The 24,323-nt window shown below is 40.7% G+C and overlaps 1 protein-coding gene across 2 annotated transcripts in view; it reads left to right on the plus strand.

The window, feature by feature from the left end:
- SHCBP1 (SHC binding and spindle associated 1) overlaps positions 1-14,566 on the plus strand; it is a 38,900-nt gene extending 24,334 nt beyond the window's left edge. For both annotated transcript variants that reach the window (XM_084644239.1, XM_084644238.1), the window contains exons 9-13: positions 5,548-5,679; positions 9,603-9,721; positions 10,497-10,583; positions 10,953-11,094; positions 12,491-14,566. In XM_084644239.1, coding sequence (XP_084500365.1) covers positions 5,548-5,679; positions 9,603-9,721; positions 10,497-10,583; positions 10,953-11,094; positions 12,491-12,813 — 803 coding nt within the window. In that variant the 3' untranslated portion in view covers positions 12,814-14,566. The remainder of the gene's footprint in view (positions 1-5,547; positions 5,680-9,602; positions 9,722-10,496; positions 10,584-10,952; positions 11,095-12,490) is intronic.
- Positions 14,567-24,323: the final 9,757 nt, after the last annotated feature.

Genomic DNA, 24,323 nt, shown 5'->3' on the forward strand with positions numbered 1-24,323 from the left:
CTATTGTGCAAGCATGGAATTTCTATCCATAGAGATTCTCTGGTACAATTTGATTCAGTTAAGATTTAAGATAAGGTAGAAGGTTCTTGTAAGCGTGGAAGAGCCTGAAACTAATGTTAACTGGTCCATTTTCTTAAAGTAAACTGAAGTGTGCAAAGGGACTTAACTTCAGGAGGGATCTGTTGCCTGGGAGTTTAACTTTTCTTTTTTCTTAAGTGCCTTGACATTCCTTCAGAGGCCCTGCTGCTAGAGCCAGGAGTCGGTTTCAAACATACTGAGTGGTATGTATGCTGTCTCTGCCCATGGAGGATGTGTGTGCTACAGCAGCAAATGGGCCACGACAGGACTTCGGAAGAATACATTAATCCCCAGTTTAGTGTGTTCTCATGCTATTTATTTGGATGAAATCATTCAGTAACTGACTGAATGTTTAGCTAGCGGACAGACTCTGGCAGGAGTATATAAGGAAGGATTGACTTAATTTAATGAGCACAAAGGTCACTTGAGGTAATGTCTGTATTTAAGCTGCAGAGCATTGGCTCTCAAATATAAAGAGTATACAGTAGAGCTATGCCTTTGGTTTTTTGTTTTCTGTACAGTAGAACCTCACTTAATTACACTGACCAGGAAGACTCACTGAGCATTAGTTGAATTTTGTGAATCATCAAGGAAGCTAGTTTTCCTTCTTCATTGCCAGGAGGAAGCACTGCAAAATGTACTTGGTTCATGTGATTTAACATAGTATGATCCTTGATCATATGTTATATATTCTGCATTTTATATTTATAGCTTTTGTCAATAAGTGGAAATTCGGTCTAGTGGACTAGGCTGGTGGCTACGAAGACCTGAATTCTATTCTTGTCTCTGCCAGTTGTGTGCCCTTTGGCAAACTATTTCACTTCTGTGCTTCATTTTCCCCGTCTATAAAATAGGGGTTATTAGTCTACTTGAGAAGGGTATTCTTCTGAAGATTGTTTGTACAGCACAGGTTGTGTGTAACCTTACTGAAGTAAGGGACAAGTCAAGGCCTAATAGCTTGTTGCATTCAAATATTTGTTGGGAAGTGTAGTGCACAAATTAGCAGTGTGAATGGTGATGCTATACCATATAGAGAAGGAGGTCACTGGCTATAGGTTCAGATCTCTGTGTTTATTTTGCAGAACCAAATAGGCAATGTATACACGTTTATGGTATCTTGTCAACAAATCTTTCTGTGCTTTTGAGAATGGCTTTAAAATTAAATGCTCCTGCCTTGTCTAGGATATACTGCATCCTTGTATCTCTCCTAGTAATGCCTGAGCTATAGGTATTTACACCTGTTAACAGTTTACCAAATAACTGTAGGAATACAGTTTTATAGAATAACCTATGCATCATTGTGGGCTGCTCAGAACCTGCTTAAGCTGCATTGTTTATCTTTATCTTGTCAAACCTTGTTAATAGAAAAAAGTCTGGGAGTTTAATTTCCTGCTGTTCCCTACTATATTTTCTTGCCTTTTTGTTTTATGACTATAATTTTCTTTCTCTCTTGTATATGTTTGATTTATATCGATATACGTGCCCATATGCAATACATCTGCAGGATTAAGGGCTTCCATAAATTGCTTGATTTATCAGTGAGGATAGTATTCTGAAATTCTGGTGGGTGGTATTTATGACAGATGTTGTTGTCCTGTCTTTGAGAAAATGGTCATACAAGGGGTGAAGCAGCCGGACTATTAGAGTCATAGACTAGAAATAGCCATTCTGCTTTATGGAACAAAGCATATAAGTAAGTTTATTTTAATAGGGACTACTCCCTTAATGAGCAAGTGTCAGGATGACTAATCTCTGTATATGGGCTTGTATTGGGGGAAAGTTTAGCAGAAGGTGTTGCTGAAAATATCCTAAACAGGAGCATCAAGTAAAATCTCACTGGCTCTAATCTGTGCAGTTAATACTGTTTTGGTGCTTTCTTGGCACGAGGGGCTGGGAAAATTTGTCGAAGGAATAACATGACTCAATTGTATTGGTGCCTTCCTTTATTTATTTGAAGACACAATAAGTGTGAAGTAAATAAAAACTTTTAAGAATGTATAGTTATCAGTAAAGTAAGCACTAGGGAATTGAGTTTAGACTAAATTTAGAAGAAACCCTAGCACTTGTGATTAAGTTCGCAGTTCGAGCACCCAGATAAGTTTGCCTTTGCAATGATAGTCTCAGGGGAAAAACCAAACCAAGACAACTTTACCCTTCCATAATCTTCATTCCATCAGAGATATTAAATATTTAATTCTTCATTGTACAGTGGTTGAATAACTCCAGCTGTTGTACAATCAAACACAGTCCATAGGCAGACATACTTTACAGAATCCTGACTAAACAAACAGCATACTGAATGCCATCAGAAGAGTAGCAGAATAGGAAGCGGCCAATTAGCTCCATTAGGAGCTCTCTAATGACCTGCAAATCAAAAAGCAATCCTACAAACAGTGGAAACATGGATAAATTGCCAAGGAGGAGTACAAAAGAATAGCACAAGCCTGTGGGGACAAATCAGAACGGCTGAGGCACAAAATGAGCTACAGCTAGCAAGGCAAATAAAAGGCAATAAGAAAAGAGGTTCTATAAATAGATTAGGAATGAGAAGATGAAGGAAAGTGTTAGGTCCCCTACTTAACAAGGAAGGAGAGCAAATAATTGGCATTGAGACAGCTGAGGTGTTTCATGCCTATTTTACTTCAGACTTCACTGAAAAGGTTAAAGGTGATAAATTAATATTAACAACAAGGGGGAAGGAGGGAAAGAAGGGGAAGAGCCGGTTAAATCATATTTAGATAAATTCAATGTATAAGTTGGCATGGCCTGATGAAATTCATCATAGGGTGCTTAAGGAATTAGCTGAAGCTAAGGTGCCACAAGTACTCCTTTTCTTTTTGCAATTATCTTCGATAATTCATGGAGGATGGGTGAGGTTCCAGAGGACTGGAGAAGAGCAAATATTTAAAAAGAGGAATGAAGACCCAGGGTATTATAGACCAGTCACTCGAACTTGGGAAAGATACTGGGATAAAATATTAGACAATCAGTTTATGAGCACCTAGGAGTAGCCAGCATGAATTGTCAAGAAAAAATCAGGCCAAGCCACCCTAATTTCCTTCTTTGACAGGATTACTGGCCTCCTGGATAGGGTGGAAGCTGTAGATATCTTAGATTATATCTTAATTTTAGTAAGGCATTTGACAATCCAACCTTTGATTCTCATAAGCATACTAGGGAAATGTGGTCTAGATGAAATTACTATAAGGTGGTGCAAAATTGGTTGAAAGACAGCATTCAAAGAATAGTTATCAATGGTTTGCTATCAAACTGTGTAGGTGTATCTAGTGGGGCCCAGCAGGGGTCTGTCCTGGTGCTGATGCTAGTCAATATTTTAATTAAGGACTTGGATAATGGAGTGGAGAGTCGGCTTTGCGGAAGACACCAAACTGGGAGGGGTTGGAAGCACTTTGCATGGCAGAATTAGACCTCAAAATGACCTTGACAAATTGGAAAACTGGTCTGAATTCAACAAGATGAAATTCAGTAAAAACAAGTGCAAAGTACTTCACTTAGGAATGAAAAATCAAATGTACAACTACAAATGAGAACTAACTGGCTAGGTGGTAGTACTGCTGAGAAGGACCTGGGAGTTAGAAGGGATCACTAATTGAATAGGAGTTAGCAATGTGGTGATGCTGTGAAAAAGGCTAATATTTTTAGGTGCATTAAGAGGAGTACCATAAGTAAGACATGGTAGGTGATTGTCCCATTCTACTTGGCACTGTTGAGGCCTGAGTTGGAGTTTTGTGTGCCACCCTCTGGAAAAGCTGTGGGAGAGACCAGGGGAGAATAACAAAAATGAGAAAAGGTTTAGAAAACCTGACTTATGAGGAAAGGTTAAAAACCTGGGCATATTTAAACTTGAGAAAAGAAGATGGGGGGTGGGGATAACTAATGGAAAAGGTATGGCGGTCAGTTGAAGATAGGACAAGAAGTAATTGCTTTAATCTGCAACATTGGGGATTTAGTTTAGATATTAGGAAAAACTTTCTAACTATAAGGATAGTTAAATTCTGGAATAGGCTTCCAAGGGATGTTGTATAATCCCTGTTATTGGTGGTGGTTAAGAAAAGATTGGACAAACATGTCATGGATGGTTCTGCCTCTGCACAAAGGGTGATACTTGATGACTTCTCGAGGTCCTTCTAGCCCTACAGTTCTATGATTTCCTATTCCTCATTAAGGCGACACATGCTGCCAGTTATCCAAGTATCTGTAAATACCGATATACATGAAAAGGGCAAAGGTTAGTGTAGTGACAAAATATATTTGGGTGGCGACACATGTACAAGTATATCCCAGCTTAGTGTTTTCTCCAAATTTCAGACTACTACTTCTACAGAGTGCAGATGTCTTAAAGTCCTACAGGGAAAGGTGATCAATGGAACATGGTGGGGATGGCAGATAGGTGATCGATTGTACAGTGGGTTTTCCAAACTTAAAATGTCCACAGCTGACATGGGAATTTCTTAAAACCCTTAAGGAGAAAGTTCTTTCAACTTAACAATATGTTGGAACTTCCTTTTTTTTTAAAGTTAGAAATAATTATGCTCTCCCTAGATCCCATGGAGAGAGGAGACCCTTGAGACTCTCTGTACAAATGTCATGGAGTAGGAGGAATGGGGAAAGGTTTCCCTCTTCAGTCCCCACCTTCTACCCAAGCCTTTTCTTGCTGTTAGACATGCTGTTTTAGGGGCAGGCCCTGACTGGTCATTAGAGATCTCTAGGCCACTTCTAGGCATGTTAACCATGATATCCTTGCATTTGGGTAATAATTCTCCTTTCAGTTTCTGTAGTGTTGTATGTTTCAGCTGGATACAGTATTCATTTCCTGTCCCAAATTGTGTATTCTTGCTATGCACTGTGAATCAGCTGGCATCTCAGAAGGGTCTGTACATCAGTGGTGGGGAAAGTGATTCTATATTTCTCATCTACCCTCTGAGGTGCTGAGACCTAATTAGTTTATATCTGACTTGTTTAAAATTTAGTGCAAACTCTTTCACTATGCTTTATATTTTTACTATACAAGTAATAAAGGCTTTACATGCTGATACATCAGTGGATGGTTTAGTGAATCAGTATTGTCATCTGCTTTAAAGTTTGTGGTTTTAGTAGAATTCTCCTGGAAACTGCAGCAGTCAAGGGTTTTGACCCACCTCATTTAAATTCCAAAGTCAGTAGTGCAATGGATAAAATTTGTTGTTTTTGTGTAGCCCTCCGCCTCAAAACCTTTGCAGTGAGGCAGTAGTGGTTTGAGTGAAGCAGCCATTTGGGAGACCAACCTTCTGATGTAGCAGGGAGTACTGTGGTGGTCTGAGTGATGTGTGGAAAACATAAACCTGCTCGTATGACAGAACTCAAGTTACAGTCCTTTAACTCTAATTTTGATATCTTGTGATGTGCACTGAGCATCTGTGTCCACCCGTGAATCACAGTAACACTAAGATTTTTTTCCCTTCCTTTCAGGGTATGGCCTGCCAGATGATGTTGTGATAGAAAAGAGGGGCAAAGGAGACCACTTTTTTGACTGTACAGGGGCGAATATAAGAATCTCCAGTTTGAAGCTGGTTCAGCATGATGCAGTAGAGGGGATCTTAAGTAAGAAAGCGTTTGTCCATTTTTATGCTTTCGTAATTATTGGTAGAATTAAAGCTTTGCTAATCTGTAAATTTGCATTCAATATTACACTCTTACCAACCGGCAAAAGTACACAGAAAAGGGGTCCTATTGGTATAAACATCAGACCTTCAAGATTTCTTTACCTAGATTATTAAGAACTTGGAATTTAATAACTCCCAGTCTTTGAACTATCTGACTGCCATCTTAAATTGTCAAGCTTTATTCTCATTCTTAAAAAACAGTAATCTAGTCAAACTGTCCTTCCCCAGCCCTGAGCAAACACTGCCGAGCAGAAAGAAGGTTACAGTGCAGGAGGTGTGGGCTCTGGGGTGGGGCCGGGGATGATAGGTTTAGGGTGCAGGCTGCCCTGGGGCTGTGGTGGGGAGAGAGGACCCCCCTCAGCCCTCTCTCACCTCAGGAGCTCGGGGCCAGAGGAGAGGCGCTTCTCGCTGGAAGCTCCGGCAGGCCTGGGCCTGGGCCGGGCCAAGGGCGGGGCTCCTCTGCCCAGCATCACCAGTGGGGCGGGGCCGTGGGAGGGGCTCCTCTCCCCTGGCCGTGTGCTGCAAGTCCAGGGCAGGTCTGGCGGGGAGGGGTGCGGCCTAGCAGTTTAAAGGAAATTTAGTTGCAAAGTCTACCTGCCTCTAAAAATTGCTACATAGCCTACTCCAGTTTGGCTGGTGAATGAAACCTGCTCACCTTACTGGCAGAGAGAACTGCCTTGGAAATACCTGACTATTGCTGAACCAACCTTTCCTCTCCTTAGTCACCACCAACCCCTCCGCTTGCTGACAGCACATTCGAACTGAGGCTCAGCCATAAGCATGCTCAGCAGGATACTTCTTTTGTCCCTTTCCTCAAACAATATTTATGTAGCTATCCAGTAGGCCCATTCCCCACTCTTCGTGCTGGCAGCTCAGTTCTGTAGCTCTAAGCAGCCTCTTTCCCTTTTGTTCCCTACCTCTGACTGGCAGCTTTGTGCTATTGTGCCTCATGTCACTTGACCTCTCCTGTTGTCCTTGTCCAGCAATCGAGAACTTGATCCCGTTGCTTCCCCAGAAAGCACTGCTGCCTGCCCTGGTCTCAGGTTAATAAGATTTTTCTCATGCTGTAAACCCTTCAGTTGAGAATCTGCATTTTGTAAGCAAAACCATGCTACTTTACAGGCTGTTATTTTCATCGTTTCTTGGAATAGAGTATCACTCAGACTATTCTTTTGATCATCTAAGGAAAAAATTAGTTCCATCTGAAGATAAACTTATTGGGTCCTGCCCATCTGCCTTTGGAGAAGATGCTAATTAACACTTCACTAAATACACGTGGATTGAAATAAATATCACTTTAAAGTGCTTAGCACCTTCATGTAGGTATTTCATATTTTATCAACTTAGGAAAAACATCTTCACAAAGAAAGGGACTCAAGGTTGATATGGAGAGGTTACTGCTGTCATTTAAAAAAAAAAAACCACAAAAAAACCCAAAACTCTAATGTTCCTTTGCAACAAAGGGCCTGGATTATATTAGAAAACTTGCACTGGTGTAACTATTTGTTTTTAGTTATACCTATGCAAACCACTATTGTAGGCAAATTTAAATTGATTTTAGCTTAATTCAGAAATTTATGAAATTAAGAAACTGGTATAAGCACAATTTGGATTAGTTCAAGTGAATCTACATTAGGTTTTTGCATCAGTGTTACTGAACTGATTTAGTTATAAAAATAAGTATAATCCAGATAACATCCACCGGGTTACATGTACACTGGCATGTGAGAACATCCGTGTGTGTAATTGCTTTGGTCTCAGATATATGATGATGATTATTTGTATTGCAAAAGATCTTCTAGTTATCCTGTTTTGCTGTGTTACATGCATCCCTGATTTTCTTTGTGGGATTAAGCCAAATCAATGCATTACTCTGAATTATTTTCTCTTGTAAAAACCATGCAATTAATGAGAGAGAGTCAGCAAAGCTAGACAGTTGTCCTCTTTTCTAAGTTAGCATTGAACAAAATCAGTTTAGGGTATGGCACAGTTCTCCGCAGGCCCATGCTGCAAATGTATGAAAGTGTTTGTTGACTAAACTCTGCTTGGGTGGCAGCAGGTGAACACTTTAAGAGGTGGTAACACATGAAGAAATAAGAGAGGGGCCAGTCCTCCTTTGTTGCAGAGCTGGATATTAAAGCCGCCACAGGATGGGAAGAAATAACTTTCTGTATTTTCATCACAATTTTTCCAACAGGTGTCTAGTTCCGTCAGCTGTGGGCAGTAATATTGGGAGCTCCTCCTTTGGACTGAGAATGTGCCCAAGCCAAATTTATAAATCACTATCAGATACCTGTTGCCAAGTATTGGCCCATTTATAAATATTCACAGTGACCATCCCATTATCATTATCACACATACTTGGAGTTATCTGGCAACAGTTATGCAGACAGTGAACTCTTTGGCTCTAAGCCCCCTGTAGACCAAAACACTTATGACTTTATTGCATTGTTACCTTTAAATTTAGGTTGGTTAGGTCTAATTCTATTTAAATTTGCTTTAATCTTCTGAAAGTCGAAACCTGAAAATTATCCACTAAGGTGTAAAGGCAGAACTTTACCATATTTTTGCTTGTTTGATCATTTGGGTCATGTAGCAGGTCTAGGGCTATGTTTGCGCATGTACCAGGGTGGCCAAACTTACTGACCCTCTGAGCCACATACGACAATCTTCAGAAGTTCAAGAGCCAGGGCACACCTGCCAGGGCTTGGGGCTTCAGTTCCGCTCCTGTTGAAGCCCCGAGACCCCTCTCCCCCGCCCCCACTGAGCAGAACCCCCTACCCCATCACTCTGCTGCAAGGCAGAAGTCCTGAGCTCTCTCCCCCACCCCCCAGTCTGGTAGGTGGAGAATGGGGGGAGGGGGGCTCCGCGAGCCACACTTTAACAATAAGAGAGTCACACGTGGCTCACGAGCCACGGTTTGGCCATCGCCAGCATATACTTGGCCACTTTCTTATTTCAGACTTTCTGAAGTATGTCAGGAGGACAGTTGATCTTGCAGGCTAGGTATACATCAAACATGCTTGTGGTCCCAATCACAGTACTATGTGTGCCAGACAGACTGTTATTATCCAGTGTCAGACTCAAGAGTGTTAACTTTAAAGGTAATTTGCACATTTCTGATCCTGCTGCACACATTTCTGATCCTGCTGCAGCTCTGTGTGGGGTTGGTCCTGGTCCTCATGTCCCCTGACTGAGCAGCCTGATAACTACTCAGACTTAGTTGGGCTGCATTGGCCGTGGGGCAAGGGCTGAAAACACAACTGAGAATCTGCATTGTCCTAGCTGTGCCCCATTTGCTTTGGCTGTACGCCTTTCCACAGTGGAAACAAGCAGCAGGGGCTGTGGGTGTGTGTATATATATATATGTGTGTGTGTGTGTGTGTATATATATATATATATATATATGTGTGTGTGTGTATATATATATATATATAGCAAAAGAGCCTTTTCATTGAATACAGTATCTGCCACTGGAGGATCATTAATACATTGCCTTTATCCTCCCTGGTTTTGGACTCAGATTATGCTGCTGATGTGCTGGAAAGTAGCTGCACCGCAACAGTGTGTCTTTGAATGTGTATGGAAATCGTTTCCACTTAACTTTCATTGGTTTGTTACCCAGAAAATAAATACTTTTGAGAGCATACTCGTTAAAAAGCCTGAATGGTAGTGTCCAGCTTGGGCTCCACTGAAATCAGACTGAAAAAATGTTTCCTTAACAGATATTATTCTAATATGTTCTCATTACAGTATCTGTCTGGCCTGATGAACAGAAAATTCCTCTTGTTATAGATCATCCATTATACTGTCTCTTTTAGAATGATCTCTAATGTCGACACTGGATGTCTTTGATTGCAGGTGTTCACCATGGGAAAACCACACTGGAGAACTGTGTGCTACAGTGTGAAACTACAGGGGTTACTGTGCGGACATCAGCAGAGCTATTAATGAAGAACTCTGATCTGTATGGTGCCAAGGTGTGAACTAACTTTTAAATATTTTTTTGAAACAAAAATCCATCTTGAATAAAATGAAGCTCCCTGCGGGCAAATAGGGAATCATAATCAGGAAAGTGGATGAGTTCCTTGATCCTTTAAAAAACCACCGGTATTTTCCATTAGATGGCTAAATATAATTGGTGTTTAAGAAATCAGTCAGAAAATTCTCTTAACCTCTTATGTAGTATGTTTCTACGAGGGGAGACTCATATTGACTTGCATGTGAGACTGAAAATCAAACCATAACCAAGAGTCAGTTATGAAATAACCCCAGGTGCATTCTTGGAGCTGATTCATGGGATAAGGCTGTTCTTAAAATGAGCCTGTTTTGTGCACCTTAAATGGTCTTGTCTCTCATTAAACTGATATTCTTTCTCCAGCTGAACTGCCTGTTTTTGAACATGTTACCTATTGATTCTTACAAGGAGATGATCAAAATCTAACACTTCATTACATCACAAAAAAATCACTGGATTTCCTAGGACTGGTGTGGTGTATTCAAGAGAAAATACATCTCTGTGCATGTGTCATGCAATCTCATCCCAACAGAACTGTTGTGGTGTGGTAGCAGCATTGCCAGTGGGGATTGAACCATGAGCATCTCCTACCTGACTTAGTTTACTAAGCCAAGAACAGGAAGAAATAGAAGACTCTTATCATGTAGCCACTGGGTAGAGACAAAGATCCACTTTGGGGTAATGGGTTACACTGGGAACTTGCTGACTCATTTGTGATATGTCTCTTTAATTTACAGGGTGCTGGTGTGGAAATATACCCAGGTAGCACATGTACCCTGCTGGGCAATGGCGTACACCACTGCAAGGAGGGAATCCTCATAAAAGTGAGTTCCAGATGGAACGTGCTCTGATCAGTTATCAAGATCATACCTATTCAGATTGGTACCTACCAGTAACTATTCTAGTTAGTTATCTCATGATGTCACTACTTTTTTTATTTTAACTTATTTGAAAGACAAGGTATGATAACATTGAAAGCAGTGGATTTAAATTTTTGTCTATTATAGCAAAATAGTCCTACTTCATGGCTGCAACAAGGAAAATGGTGACTATATTTATGTCCCTTAAATATACAAATAGATGAAGTTATTTTGTATTATCTTCATTTTTAGAGAAGACATTCTAGCTAGGTTGAAATTCCCTTTCTGAGAATTGGTTATGTAAATCTTTTTTTCATTTGTCTTCCGCTATAGGATTTCTTAGATGAGCATTATGACATTCCCAAGATCACCATGGTGAACAATGTGATCCATAATAATGACGGGTATGGAGTCGTCCTGGTTAAATCTACCGTTTCCTCTGATGTAAAAGACATTGCTGTCAAAAATTCAGAAGGTATTTTTTTAACTCTAGTGACTTAATAGGAGTCTAAATGTAGTGGTGAATCTATGGTTTCTGTAAAATATTTAGAAAATGCACATCATATAACTTGGCAGAAAGAAAGTCTTAAACTTTCTAATAAGGAGAAAAAAATATAAATCTAGGTCTGACTTCCCTATAATTATCAGAGGACTGAGATTTCCCAGATCACAGCTGCTGCAAAGGAATGTTTAGGAGTAGCTGCAGGTTGCATGTGTGTAATTACTTGTACTTCAATTTCACTTTTTTATCCAATAATATCAAAGCATTTGTAAAAACTTATTCTGGGCACTGGAAGCCAGTATCGGGCAGCTGGCATGATGGTCTTTCAGAACATCCTGACTACTTAGCCATTTAAAATATGACACTTTCTGCAATAAAAGGAGTTTTAATCTCTGTTCCATGCTAGTTGTCCTTGAGGCTTTCCATTTGTCTCCCCTCTGACCCAGCCACTCGTTTAGTGTGTCTGAGTCCATCTTAAATGGAGTGTAGCTATTCAGTGAGGAAAAGGAGCTTTCCAGTTGATTCTTGCCTACTGGACCTGTCTGCTCCACTATGCAGATCCTACAGGACTGGAACTAATTACTTGGTCACACACACAAAATGGCATGTTGTCAGGGAGAAAGTGGGCATATTCCTCCCACGACCCTTTGCTACCCATATTAATTTTCTGCTCTCCTGTTCCACCATGCAGCAGAAATGAGACTTGTTGGATCTAGCTTATTCCTCCCAGTGTAGTTGTTCCCCACCATAAATATCACTTGACAACTGTACTTTCCATGTCTTATTTCCAAAAAAGATACTAAGCTCTCAGTTGCAATATCTTATCCCCACTCAGCTGTCTCTCTCTCAAATACTTGACTGTCTCTGAGTAATTTATTTAAGTCTCCAGATTCTTTCTTAAGCATCACACTCGTATACTTGGAATATATGGGGCTATCATTAAAATTGCATCCCAAAGGGGTGGTAGGAGGAAACTGATGAATTTTTTCTCTGAACTTTTCATAAAATATTCATTGCCACTTTGCTGTTTCCAGTGGCAATCACCTTGAAAACTTCTTCTTGCATTTTAACTCTTCATGCTGGATTGTCATTGGATATCTCAGTTGCCACCTGACTTTGTTCTTTGTGCTATATGTACTGTACCTTTGTGTTTGCATTGGAAGAATTAGCTCCTATTGACAAGAGCTGATGTAGCTGAACTATGTAATACTTGAAAGTTATTGCAATATGGGGAATATTTTCATTGTTTAATAAGACTTAAAGAAAACCCCTAAATTTCAAAGTATTCCGAATCTGACACTTTAATTAGTTCAGCTCCTCCAGGCATCTGCACAGTCTGTAATAACCTCATCACTGTTTTCGGATTTAGGAAATATACAGACTATCCAGTCAAACGGTGGGACAGACAATGTAGAAGATTTGGGACATGAAGAGCTACATGAATGTGCAACAGGTGAATTGGAGCTCCATGAGAGAGCTGAGATTTCTGAACAAACTGCAGGCAATTATGAAATTGCAAATGAACTTGTTGCTACCTCTGTAAAGAAGAGCCAGATGCACAAGAAAAGGCTGAGTGAACTGGGAATCACAGAGGCTGATGACAACTTAATGTCTCAGGAAATGTTTGTTTCTATCGTGGGCAATCAGTTCAAACGAAATGGGAAAGGAAGTTTTGGCACGTTCCTCTTTTGACTGTCCTGACTTGAAATGCCATTAGGGTAGGCGATTTGCACAAGCTGTTATGTTCACTGCTACTTTCAGAGAAGTTTATCTGACTCATCTGCCTTCCATTATGTTGCTAGAATGTGATGAAATTCAAGAATATTTATTCTTTTTAACAGTGTGCATGTTGCACATGTGAGGTTGCTTCCTTGCAGCAAATGTAGAAAACAGAACTCCAACGTGGAAACCTTTATGGACAGTGCTGATCCACAAGCTTTTCCTTTACCAGCCATGTACTTCACTTTTATTATAGTATTTATTTAGCTACTAAATATAAAACACTTTTTAAAAAGACCTAGGCACCAGAGGGGAGGGTGGACAACAGCTGCAACCATATAGCTCCCTCCATGCTATTTCTTAACTGTGCCTGAAGTGGTTCTGACTTCCATGTAATACTGGCATAGTACTTCATTTGTATGTTAATAAAGGCTTTTTTATAATTAGGGTATTACTCAATCACTTATTTATTGTTAAGAAATTGGGGGTTACCAGTATTATAGTTACCGGATTTATTAGGAAATCTATTGAACATCTGAAAAGATGGTATTGCTCAAAGCAATGTGTGTGTGCATGTAACTTGTACTGCCTAGTGCTAAAAATATCAGTGTACCCTTTTCTTTAGCCGTAGTAGTGTTTTGAATTGCAACAATTTCCAAATGAAAAGGAATTAAAGTAACATGTTTGTATTTGTCATATTTTTAGATGTTAACACAATGCTTTTTAAGTAATAAAACATGTTACTTGTGACATCAGACCATACTCTTAGAAGGAATGGAATATTATCAGAAATGTAGTTCTCAACTGGAATTTTTTTCTCCAGCCCATGGGAATTTTTATCAATAAAACAAAGGCAAAGCGTATCAGATCTAATCCCACCAGGCATTCACCTCTGTGCTCCACAAGGTGAATGGAAGACAAAGGGTCAGCTCCCAAGTTCTTACTTGGTCCTAACTTGAAGAAAAACTTGCACTGACTGCGTGAGTGAGACTTTAGTCCCATAACTGCTAGAGCATCTTTCTGGTGTAATAGCTTATTAACTTTCTTCATCCTGTTGTCCTTTAAGATCTACAGATTTGCTTTTTTTGTAATTTAGAATGTGTGTAAGGGAATACTAGCAGGGAGAGTGAGGACCTGAAAGTCCTGTAAGGTGTAAAATAACACAGCTTGCTGATAAAGGGATGATAAAGTATTTTCAATGTTACGCTGCAGAAAACTTCAGAAGATAGCTTAACACAATGTAAAACAAGAAATGAAATGCATAGCTTGTTGAAAAATTGATGTGGGTTTGACTATTTAACACTCTTCACTCCAACCTCAGTCAAGTGGTGATTAAATATCTTAATTCTGCTTAATGCTTACTGCTTATTGCTGTTCCCTGCTTTCCTATCCCACCTTTTGCATGCTTTTCCACTTAAGACACACAAATGAATATTTAATTTCCATTGATTGTTAGAGAATTAAATGCCACACAGATCCCAATTTCACTCCAGTTATCTTAATTCATTAAGCACAGAACCTTGCATTTCTGCTAGTCAACAAATATATGGAAATTTTGTCATGGCCTAAGATTATATATCTGGTTTGATTATATATAGGGTACATATATCTGGTATATTTTAACTCTGGGACTCAGTAGTCTATCTCTAAATAATGCATGTCACACAGACCATTTTACTCTTCATGGAGGTTTATGCACATATCAGGTTCTATGTCTAATTTCTAATCTGTATTCCTAATTAAAAATTGGCACAAAAAGGCTGTAGATCTGTGGTTTTTTTCCCCCCTCATCTGTCTTCAAATTTGCTGGTTTAGAGGTGGTATTTCTCTCCTACGGTTCACTTTAAAGCTATTTAATGTCTGACATCTTGCCTCTTTTTTTTTTACTTTTTTAAATGGGTATGGAGGTAAACTACTAAAACCATATTCTCTTAACATGCTTGCTTTACTACTCAGTTGCTTTTTGGATGCCAGAGACCAGAGTTGATCCAATGGAGGTCCATATGTGTAGTGAGAGAAAATGGGAAAGCGTAGTATTGCCATTTGAGTCAGAAGACTTTTGTCCTTTTTGCCTGTTACAGAAACTAAAGTGTAAAATGGTGGGTTGCTATTTAGCATCTGTGTAGCTCAAAGCACTAAATAGTCCATGGATACAGACTGTCTGACCTATAGAACCTGGTTTGCTCATCAGAGTTCAGTCGTCTCTATCAGTCCATACATGTGTCTGCCCAAGAAACATGAAAGCCTCTTCATTTTACCTTTGGTAGCCCTCCATTCACAGATTGCTTTCTGTGAGGTAGGTATGCTTAAAGAGGAGGAAGTGAGAACTTTTCACTGGGGCCAGAACAATTGCTTGTGTATGTGTTGACTAACCAAGCTGTGCAGTTTGCCACTGGCTTCTAAATTCGTCTCTCTAAATGAGGTCCCTATAAGATGGAGAAGGAGAGAGTGAGACATATGTGGTATAGGAACATATTCTCACAGCTTTATAGTGTCTTATCTTTTTGCATCCCAGTTTAGAATCTGCCTCCCCAGTACTCTTGCTGACACCGCTGAACAGCAGTGTGATGGCATCTTGCTGCCAAAAAAGTAAATCTTTGGAGGGCTGCTCTCCCTTGTTTGATCCAGGCACAAGATGTTTTCTGGTGGATTTTTAAAAGCTCAGTCTTAGCCTCACTCAACTCCCATTAATTTCAAAGGGAGCAGAGTTAGGTGAACCCAGCACCCTTGAAAACTTTACTCTAGTAAAGAGGTAGCAACATTTAACGTAAACCTAGGAACCTCCAGCCTTTGGCTTGTTGACTGTAGTTGATGTGGCCATCCCCCCAGTGTGTATGCCTTTCCTCCTTCCTTGATTTTACCTCTTCTTACACAAGGATCATTTAGTTGTGTGCTTAGGGTGGGGTACAGGATTGGCTTTAGCCATTTTGCCAGCCAGGCCAGAAAACATTTTCAGTAACCCTTGCTCTGCCCTGCCCCCCTATTCACTGCAATCCTTTAAAGGGGTTGAGCAAGAGCAGGTGCACAATACTACCTCAACAGGCTTTTGTGGACCATATTTAAACATAAATCCTGTTAGGCCTTGGCCTTCGTAGACAGGGACTGATGGTGCAATAAACAGTCTCCAAGCTTTGCCGAGTCAAAGTGGTTTTGTATGGGGGTATTTGGCATGGTTAGGCAGTATGTACACAAACTAGACACTAGCACCCTTAACAAGCACTGTTCTCGGGAGTTTCCCTGGCCAGCGTAGCAATCACTTCCCTGGAGCCCCTAATGTTTCTTAGGCAAGGTTCTGTACATACATTTGGTAGGAGATAGTCACTGCCCTGATGAATTTAAAATCTAAAGACCCATAGACTGGGAGAATTGAAGTATCCTGTACACCTGGGAAACCAAGGCAGAGACAGATTAAGTAACTGTCTGAGGTTGCTTGTCAAAGTTCTTGTTAGTCAGGAGTTGAGCCCAGATCTCCTGATTGTGTTTCAGTTCCCCACCTGTAAAGGGAGATAATGCATTTCCTTTCCTCAGAGGGGTGGTGAGGATAAATACATTTAAAGAGTGTGAGACTCCAATAGTATGGTATAGGGGGCCATATGAGATAGTATCCTACTGCCCATCTAAAGGGCTAAGCTGGTCCTATAAAGGAAACTATGGAGGACATGTCTGTAAGCCACTTCCTTCTACTAAACCTGGATTTGATTTCAATGAGCAGCTTGCAGATGAATGAAAATGGTGTGAGTAGATTCAATTTTAAAGGAGAAAATGAGAGTACAGAGTGGCAAGAAACTTGAATACATACAAAATTCCCACTCAGCCACTGTAGAAAAACAAGATGCAGCTCAAAACCTCTGCATCTTAGTCTAGGACAAAACGTATTTACATTTAAGGAGAATCTTTATGTACTCAGCCCTTGAGAAACTATTAGTTGTGCAGCTCAGTACTCAGATGAACTTTTATTAGAGTATAAAGAATGTGTGGAATTTCAGAACTATTTTTAAAAAAAGTGAATCCAATCAGACTAATAAATTATAACAGTGCGAATTGGAATCCTACCTCACTTTTTCATGGTACACACAAAACACTGCAGGTGTAAGTAAATGATTCTGTTAAGTCAAATGTACTTAATAAAATACTGTTAGCTGGCCTTTAATTCACAGTCTGCTTTGTAGGTGATATTTTGTCTGCAAAAATTTCTTGGCACCAACCTGCTTAACTTTATCACCCAGGACTATTGTAGGGCTCCACATATATGTAAACTACAGTCTCAGTAAATCTGTGGGTCTGTTTTGGGTCTAGTATCCTTGTGGGATACTCAGTTATTTGCAGGCTTGGGAAATAGATTTTAATCACATTAACTATTTATGAAATAAGGTTTTAATTTTTGCAGCACTAACTATCTCATTATTTTTGTGTCAACGCTGCTAAAATATAATTTTATTCTGATTTCCATAGGTAACATTGAAATTAATGAAAGGAATTACTCCTGGTTTTGTGCTTATATCTTAATACGATTGTCAGTGAAACAAATCCTGTTTTGAGATGCAAAAGGTAAATGAGCATTTTGGCTTTTCATCATAGCATCTGTATTAAATGTGCAGCATACATTTCATTTAGCTCTTCCCCACGAATGGGCTAACAAAGGTTAACAAAGAATTGCCTCCTCAATCTATGTGCTCAGGCTAATGTGTGTTTCAAAAGAGTGTCCTTCTAACTCCAATTGTCACTTCTTCTTTTGGATACCTGCTTTGTTTAAAATGGACACTGTAATTCCATATTACAGAGCAGGATTTTCCTAGTTTAGAACATTGGGTCAGTTTCTGTAACTCTTTCAATGGATGTAAAATGTATGTGTCCAAACCTGTGACAGTATTTTGCTGGGGATAATTCTGCTCCACCATACTTTAAGCCAAGAAAGAAAAGATTGTGCTCTAGTTCGTGCTGTACCCCTAAAAGGCACCAGGGAGAGGGAGCTGATATGAATTGATGTGATATCAGATTCCAAACCAGGTAATTAACCATTACAAGGAATTTAAAGAGGAATGGAGTCATGTGGGAGAGGCCAGGGACCTACACTAGCCAAAGACCCAGCAAGCTCTCCTTAACTGTATTTTTAAGACCTATGATTACTGGATGCTCACTTGCCCAGAAAATGAAATACAAGCTCTTTTTAAAAGAATTTTATCCTCTGCCTCCCAATTTAGAAGTTATCACCTAAAGCCACAGTTGTGCTTTGAAGGGACAAATCCTTCAAAAAGGAGGAGCCTCTTTTGGGCTGGTGGTTTGCTGAGACCACTGCCTTTCCTGCTATCCCATAGCGTCTGCTTGTTTCTTCATGCTTCCCCATCTTTCTACATTCACCTGTTATCTTATACTTAGTTCTTTGGGGGCAGGGATTGCCTTTTTTTGCTTGAGCTGTGTACAATGCCTAGTACAATGGGGGTTTTGGGCACTACCACAACATAAATAACAATCAAACCTCTTAGCTGACTGGAACCAAGCAGTGTTACTGACTGTTCTCTTTAACTCTGTGTCCCTCACCTCAGATTGGGGGCATGCAAAACCAGTCAGGAGTCTAAATATTTATATTAGAGTAGCATCTATCAGGGCCCTGCTGGGCTATGCACTCCAGACACCAGAGGTAGCCTCAGTGCCCGACTAAAGAGCTTGTAATCTAAGGCACCAGTCTTGCAAGCTACTCCGTGTGGACCTTGCACCAGCTGAAGTCAATTGCACTGACCTGATACATGTAGAAGTCAGTGGGGCTCCATACAGGTGCAAAGGTGGGCTCCAAGCTGCTTGTGGAATTGAGGCCTCAGGGAGGATTTTCGCAGTGGTTATTTGATATGCACAGTGTCTCTTCATTGAATAGAGATAATACAGTCATGCTGGGATTTCCATGGGGGGATAAATGTAGCCAGCACATCCACCTTTCCTCATGCTCAATCGTCCTGAGCCATAGCCATTACTGCATGATGAATTATATTAATTTCTTCCTCGTGACAGCAGTTGGATCTATATTCTTGTTTTCTGTAAGTCCTTTCTTCCCAAACGATCCCTCGCCAGTACAGCCACTCATAACTAACCATTGATATTTACGTGTCTTCATCTAGGTCAATAAAAATGACATATAAAATATCTTCTGTTTGGAACAACCCTAGCTGTGCGCCTAAGGCTTATGAACAGCCTTTTGAGTCAAATCAATAGTGCTGGAGCTTCTGATTTAAAACTCAGTAAATGATTAACAAGGTCAGTTAAAAGAGATCAATAACTGGGTATATATCACTTCACAGTTTAGGCAATTAAAAAAATTCACTTAGCTTTTCCTTGTAACAACAACAACAAAAAACAAACAAACAAACAAACAAACAAACAAAAAAACAGATGGCAAGCAAAGAGAAATTGATCTAGGTTTTGTTATAACCAATAGCTCAACACCCACCTCCTTTCTTCATAAAACATTCATTGGCTGTCTGGAAGGCCAAAGTGAGAGGGGAGAGCTGATATTGTCTAAATGAGTGTTCTATAACAGCAAAAATCCTATTATTTTAGGAGAAAATGGGCCAGATTCTAGAGCTTTGCCAGCTTATACCATCTGAGGATCAGGTCCAAAATGTCTCTTAAATAGTAAAAAAGTATTGTCTAGGAATAGAGCAGCTTCACTGGGTTTTGTCCCAGGCTTTACCCTGGTGTTGCTGTGTGACCTTGAGGACAACGCTCATCTACTTCAGAGGGGTGTCAGTAATAAGAGCTAGATATTATTATTCCTGTGTTGCATGAGCATTTAGGAGTGGAGGCTGTTGGCAAAGAAATCCACAGCATACTCAGGAAAATGTTCTCTTACCTGTTGCTTTTCGTTTTCATTTAGCAGCAGCGGCAGCACTTCCATAGCTACTTTCATCTGCGGATGTCAGACAGCGGTGTTAATTTGCACTTTCATATATTACCTTTCATCCAAGGATCTCAAAGTACAATTATAGATGTCTCAGAGATAGATGAGAATTAACTCCATTTCACAAATGGGAATTAGGGCGTGGATCAGTTACATGACTTGCCCAAGGTGAAAGAGCAAAACCATAGTGCAGCCTGGGATAAAACCAAGGAATGCTGGCTGTCTCCTGCTCTAAATTACCAGACAATATTTTCTCCCTTTCAAGAGATAATTTGGATCTGATCAGATTGCATCAGATATGGCATTCAAAGCCCCAAATTGTAAATAATGATTTTCCACAAAAGGAATAAAGGCATCGCCTCAAAGATTTTGTGGAGGTTGCACATCTTCTTTCTCACTTTTTTTAATCTTATCTGCTTTCCCATCACAACGGCAGAAATGTGTTAACAGGGAGGCTATTCTGTTCAGGCTCTCATTCCTCCCCAACAATACAACAGGCTTATTGTTGTCAGACCTCCAGCTTGACCTGAAGGAAGAAGTAATGGAAAATCTTGCAAGATCTCTCTGCCCCTGTTTTCTAGACTCCAAGAGCTTTTGCACAAAGGTCACCGATTACTACTATTGCTAATAAACTGAATGCCACCTCTAGTGATAAAGATTCAGCAGATCAAATAACGCCCCGGATGAGAACCGTGCAACTCCACTGGTGATGGATTGCACTTCTTATGACACTGGTGTCAACAACCACTGCTGCCAGAGTCCGAACAGGTGTAATTGTTTGGCTCTGGAATTGGAGCTTAGTGGCCGCTTCGGCTGATTCACCAGAAGGAATAGAAACCCACTCGCTCTGTTAACGGTCGGGCTAACAGGAGTAAAAAGTAGTAAACTTTTATTTTTGTCACTGAAGTAAAGAGACATAGAATCACAGGGTTAGACGGGACCACAAGGGTCCTCTAGTCTAACCCCCACCAAGACGCAGGATTTGTTGTGTCTAAACCATCTAAAATGGCTATCCACCCTCCTTTTGAAAACCTCCAGAGAAGGAGCTTCCACAACCTCCCTAGGCAGTCTGTTCCATTGTCCTACTGTTCTTACAGTTAGGAAGTTTTTCCTGAGACCTAATCTAAACCTGCTCTGCTGTAGTTTGAACCCATTGCCTCCAGTCCTGCTCTCTGGGGCAAGAGAGAACAACTTTTCTCCATCTTTTTATGTCAGGCTTTAAAGTATTTGAAGACCCTATCATATCCCTCCTTAATCTCTTCTTTTCCAAACTAAACATGCCCAGTTCCTTCAGCCTTTGCTCATAAGGCTTGCATTCATCCCTTTGACAGGGCTGAGTTCACCCAAGGAAAGCATCCCTATTCAGGACAGCACTTAAGAGCTTTGCTAAATCGTAGCCCCGATGAGTAAGCAGGTTACATAGTTTTCAGAGTAGAAATGTGCTTTAAATTTGACATTTCCCACTTCATCTCCAACTCACTAGCACCTACTCAACTAGAGCATGTTTAAAGCCCAGACTTTGCTCCCCATTTACTCACATTTAATAATACCTCACTTGGTGAGCAGTCCTACTGAAGCCAGTGGGGATGTCTGTGGAGTAAGATACGATTCACGACCAATGAGAAGGGAAGAGTCAGTCCCTACATCATTAGTCTGTGTCCATTATAGAAGCGTTTGTCATTTGTTACATTCCAGACTAGTCAGCCTGTTGTTGCTGGCACATTTCCAGTTCCATGTTCCCTGGAGGTAATCAAGCTGTTCCATCCCACACTGAGAATTCTAATTAAAACCAGCTCTTGCATGCAGTGCTACATGTTTTGACTTGTGATTTTTTGGTCAGTTAGGACTTATAAAGCCACCCACTGTATAGTACATTTTATAATACTGCTTGGACTGCCAGAGTACTCTGACTACAACTGAACTGGGGGAGTTTTGGACTCAGTGTGGGTGCTTGGGGTGGAGGAGAGAAATTAACGTGTTTTTTTTTTTTTAAATGCTAAAGAATCCTTGAGTCTTCCTATTTTTCCTCTTCACAGTAAGATTTTTGTCAGGTTTGTCTCTTTGTTACAGTTGATAAGTTTTCCTGCGGATAATGTGGTGTTAAATTACAAGCACATAATTTCATATAATAATAAACTAAAATTGTAAAATCAAAGACAGGCAGTTGTCCAGTTACATTTAGGAGAAAAGGTTAAAAGTTTAATAACTAAGTTGGTCTTAAAAGGCAGTGTCTTTGGAACTTGTCAGGGGTGGGGGGAGGTGCAGAGAAGGTGAGGGGGAAGGCAAAACAAATAAAATCTTAGTTTCTAAACTTAAGACCAACAAAATACTGTTATTTTAGGGCTGATCTCCCTCTTTTTTATCAATGAATAAAATGCCTTCCTATGACTTTGGCTTGAAATGAACAGTTGGTATTGTTATACGTAGGAACCCCATATTATCTATCAGCCTGCTCAGCAGTGGTAGTGCTCTTCAGTTAGCATGGCCAAGATTTTCAAAAGTGACTAGTGATGCTACTCATGCCGAACACAAGATACTTTAAAAGTGGCCTTATATTCAGAAAGTGTTGCACACAAGCACTTTGACGTTCAGGCCACTTTAAAGTGATTCAATTTAGACATCCAGAAATGGAAACACCCCACCTCAGTGGTCACTTTTGAAGATCCTGGCTTTATCATGTGTTTGTCACACAACTTTTCACTTGTGTCCAATTCTCAAAAGGGTGCACCATGGACTTCAGTTGGCATTGCAGATGCTCTGCACTTTTGAAAGTCAGGTCCATAGTCCCTTGTCATCATGGGGTTTCTCAACATCCATTTCTATGCTGTTCAGAGCTTTGCCTTTTTTTGTTACTTAAATGGAAACTTTCTGACACCTCAGAGATCTGATTTTTTTCAGATGTCGGGCACTCCCCAATCCCATAGGAGTCAGAGAGAGTTAAAGGTGCTCAGCACCTTTGAAAATCAACCCATAAGTGAACAACCTATCTAAAACAATCCAAAAGCAGGCTAAAAGTTGTTTTTAATATGACCTAATTTCTGTTTGGTTCTAATTATACATTGACTGAATTAAGTAGACATCCCTGTGATGGTTCTTTGGGTAGACGTTATAACTATCCTGAAGGAAGGAAAAGGCCTGGGTAGAGACCATCAAATTGTGGAAGTCAACGAATGGCTATGCAGGTGGTGTCGGAGAGAAGGCTTTGGATTTTTGACTATGGGATGGTGTTCCAAGAAGGAGGAGTGCTAGGCAGAGATGGGCTCCACCTAACGAAGAGAGGGAAGAGCATCTTCGCAAGCAGGCTGGCTAACCTAGTGAGGAGGGCTTTAAATTAGGTTCACCTGGGGAAGGAGACCAAAGCCCTGAGGTAAGTGGGTAAGTGGGATGCTGGGAGGAAGCACGAGCAGGAGTGCGCAAGAGGGGAGGGCTCCTGCCTCATACTGAGAAAGAGGGACGATCAGCGAGTTATCTCAAGTGCCTATACACAAATGCAAGAAGCCTGGGAAACAACAGGGAGAACTGGATGTCCTGGCACAGTCAAGGAATTATAATGTGATTGGAATAACAGAGACTTGGTGGGATAACTTACATGACTGGAGTACTGTCATGGATAGATATAAACTGTTCAGGAAGGGCAGAAAAGGTGGGGGAGTTGCATTGTATGTAAGGGAGCAGTATGACTGCACAGAGCACAAGTATGAAACTGCAGAAAAATCTGAGAGTTTAGATTAAGTTTAGAAGCATGAGCACCAAGGGTGATGTCTTGGTGGGAGTCTGCTATAGACCACCGGACCAGGAGGATGAGGTGGACGAGGCTTTCTTCCGGCAACTCACAGAAGTTACTAGATCACAGGCCCTGGTTCTCATGGGAGACTTCAATCACCCAGATATCTGCTGGGAGAGCAATACAGCAGTGCACAGAGAATCCAGGAAGTTTTTGGAAAGTGTAGGGGACAATTTCCTGGTGCAAGTGCTGGAGGAACCAACTCGGGGCAGAGCTCTTCTTGACCTGCTGCTTACAAACCGGGAAGAATTAGTGGGGGAAGCAAAAGTGGATGGGAACCTGGGAGGCAGTGACCATGAGATGGTCGAGTTCAGGATCCTGACACAGGGAAGAAAGGAGAGCAGCAGAATACGGACCCTGGACTTCAGAAAAGCAGACTTTGACTCCCTCAGGGAACTGATGGGCAGGATCCCCTGGGAGAATAACATGAAGGGGAACGGAGTCCAGGAGAGCTGGCTGTATTTTAAAGAATCCTTATTGAGGTTACAGGGACAAACTATCCCGATGTGTAGAAAGAATAGTAAATATGGCAGGTGACCAGCTTGGCTTAACAGTGAAATCCTTGCTGATCTTAAACACAAAAAAGAAGCTTACAAGAAGTGGAAGGTTGGACAAATGACCAGGGAGGAGTATAAAAATATTGCTCGGGTATGCAGGAGTGAAATCAGGAAGGCCAAATCACACCTGGAGTTGCAGCTAGCAAGAGATGTTAAGAGTAACAAGAAGGGTTTCTTCAGGTATGTTAGCAACAAGAAGAAAGTCAAGGAAAGTGTGGGCCCCTTACTGAATGATGGAGGCAACCTAGTGACA

This window comes from Lepidochelys olivacea (genome assembly GCF_965140295.1).
Source record: "Lepidochelys olivacea isolate rLepOli2 genome assembly, chromosome: 12".
Classification (NCBI taxonomy): domain Eukaryota; kingdom Metazoa; phylum Chordata; order Testudines; family Cheloniidae; genus Lepidochelys; species Lepidochelys olivacea.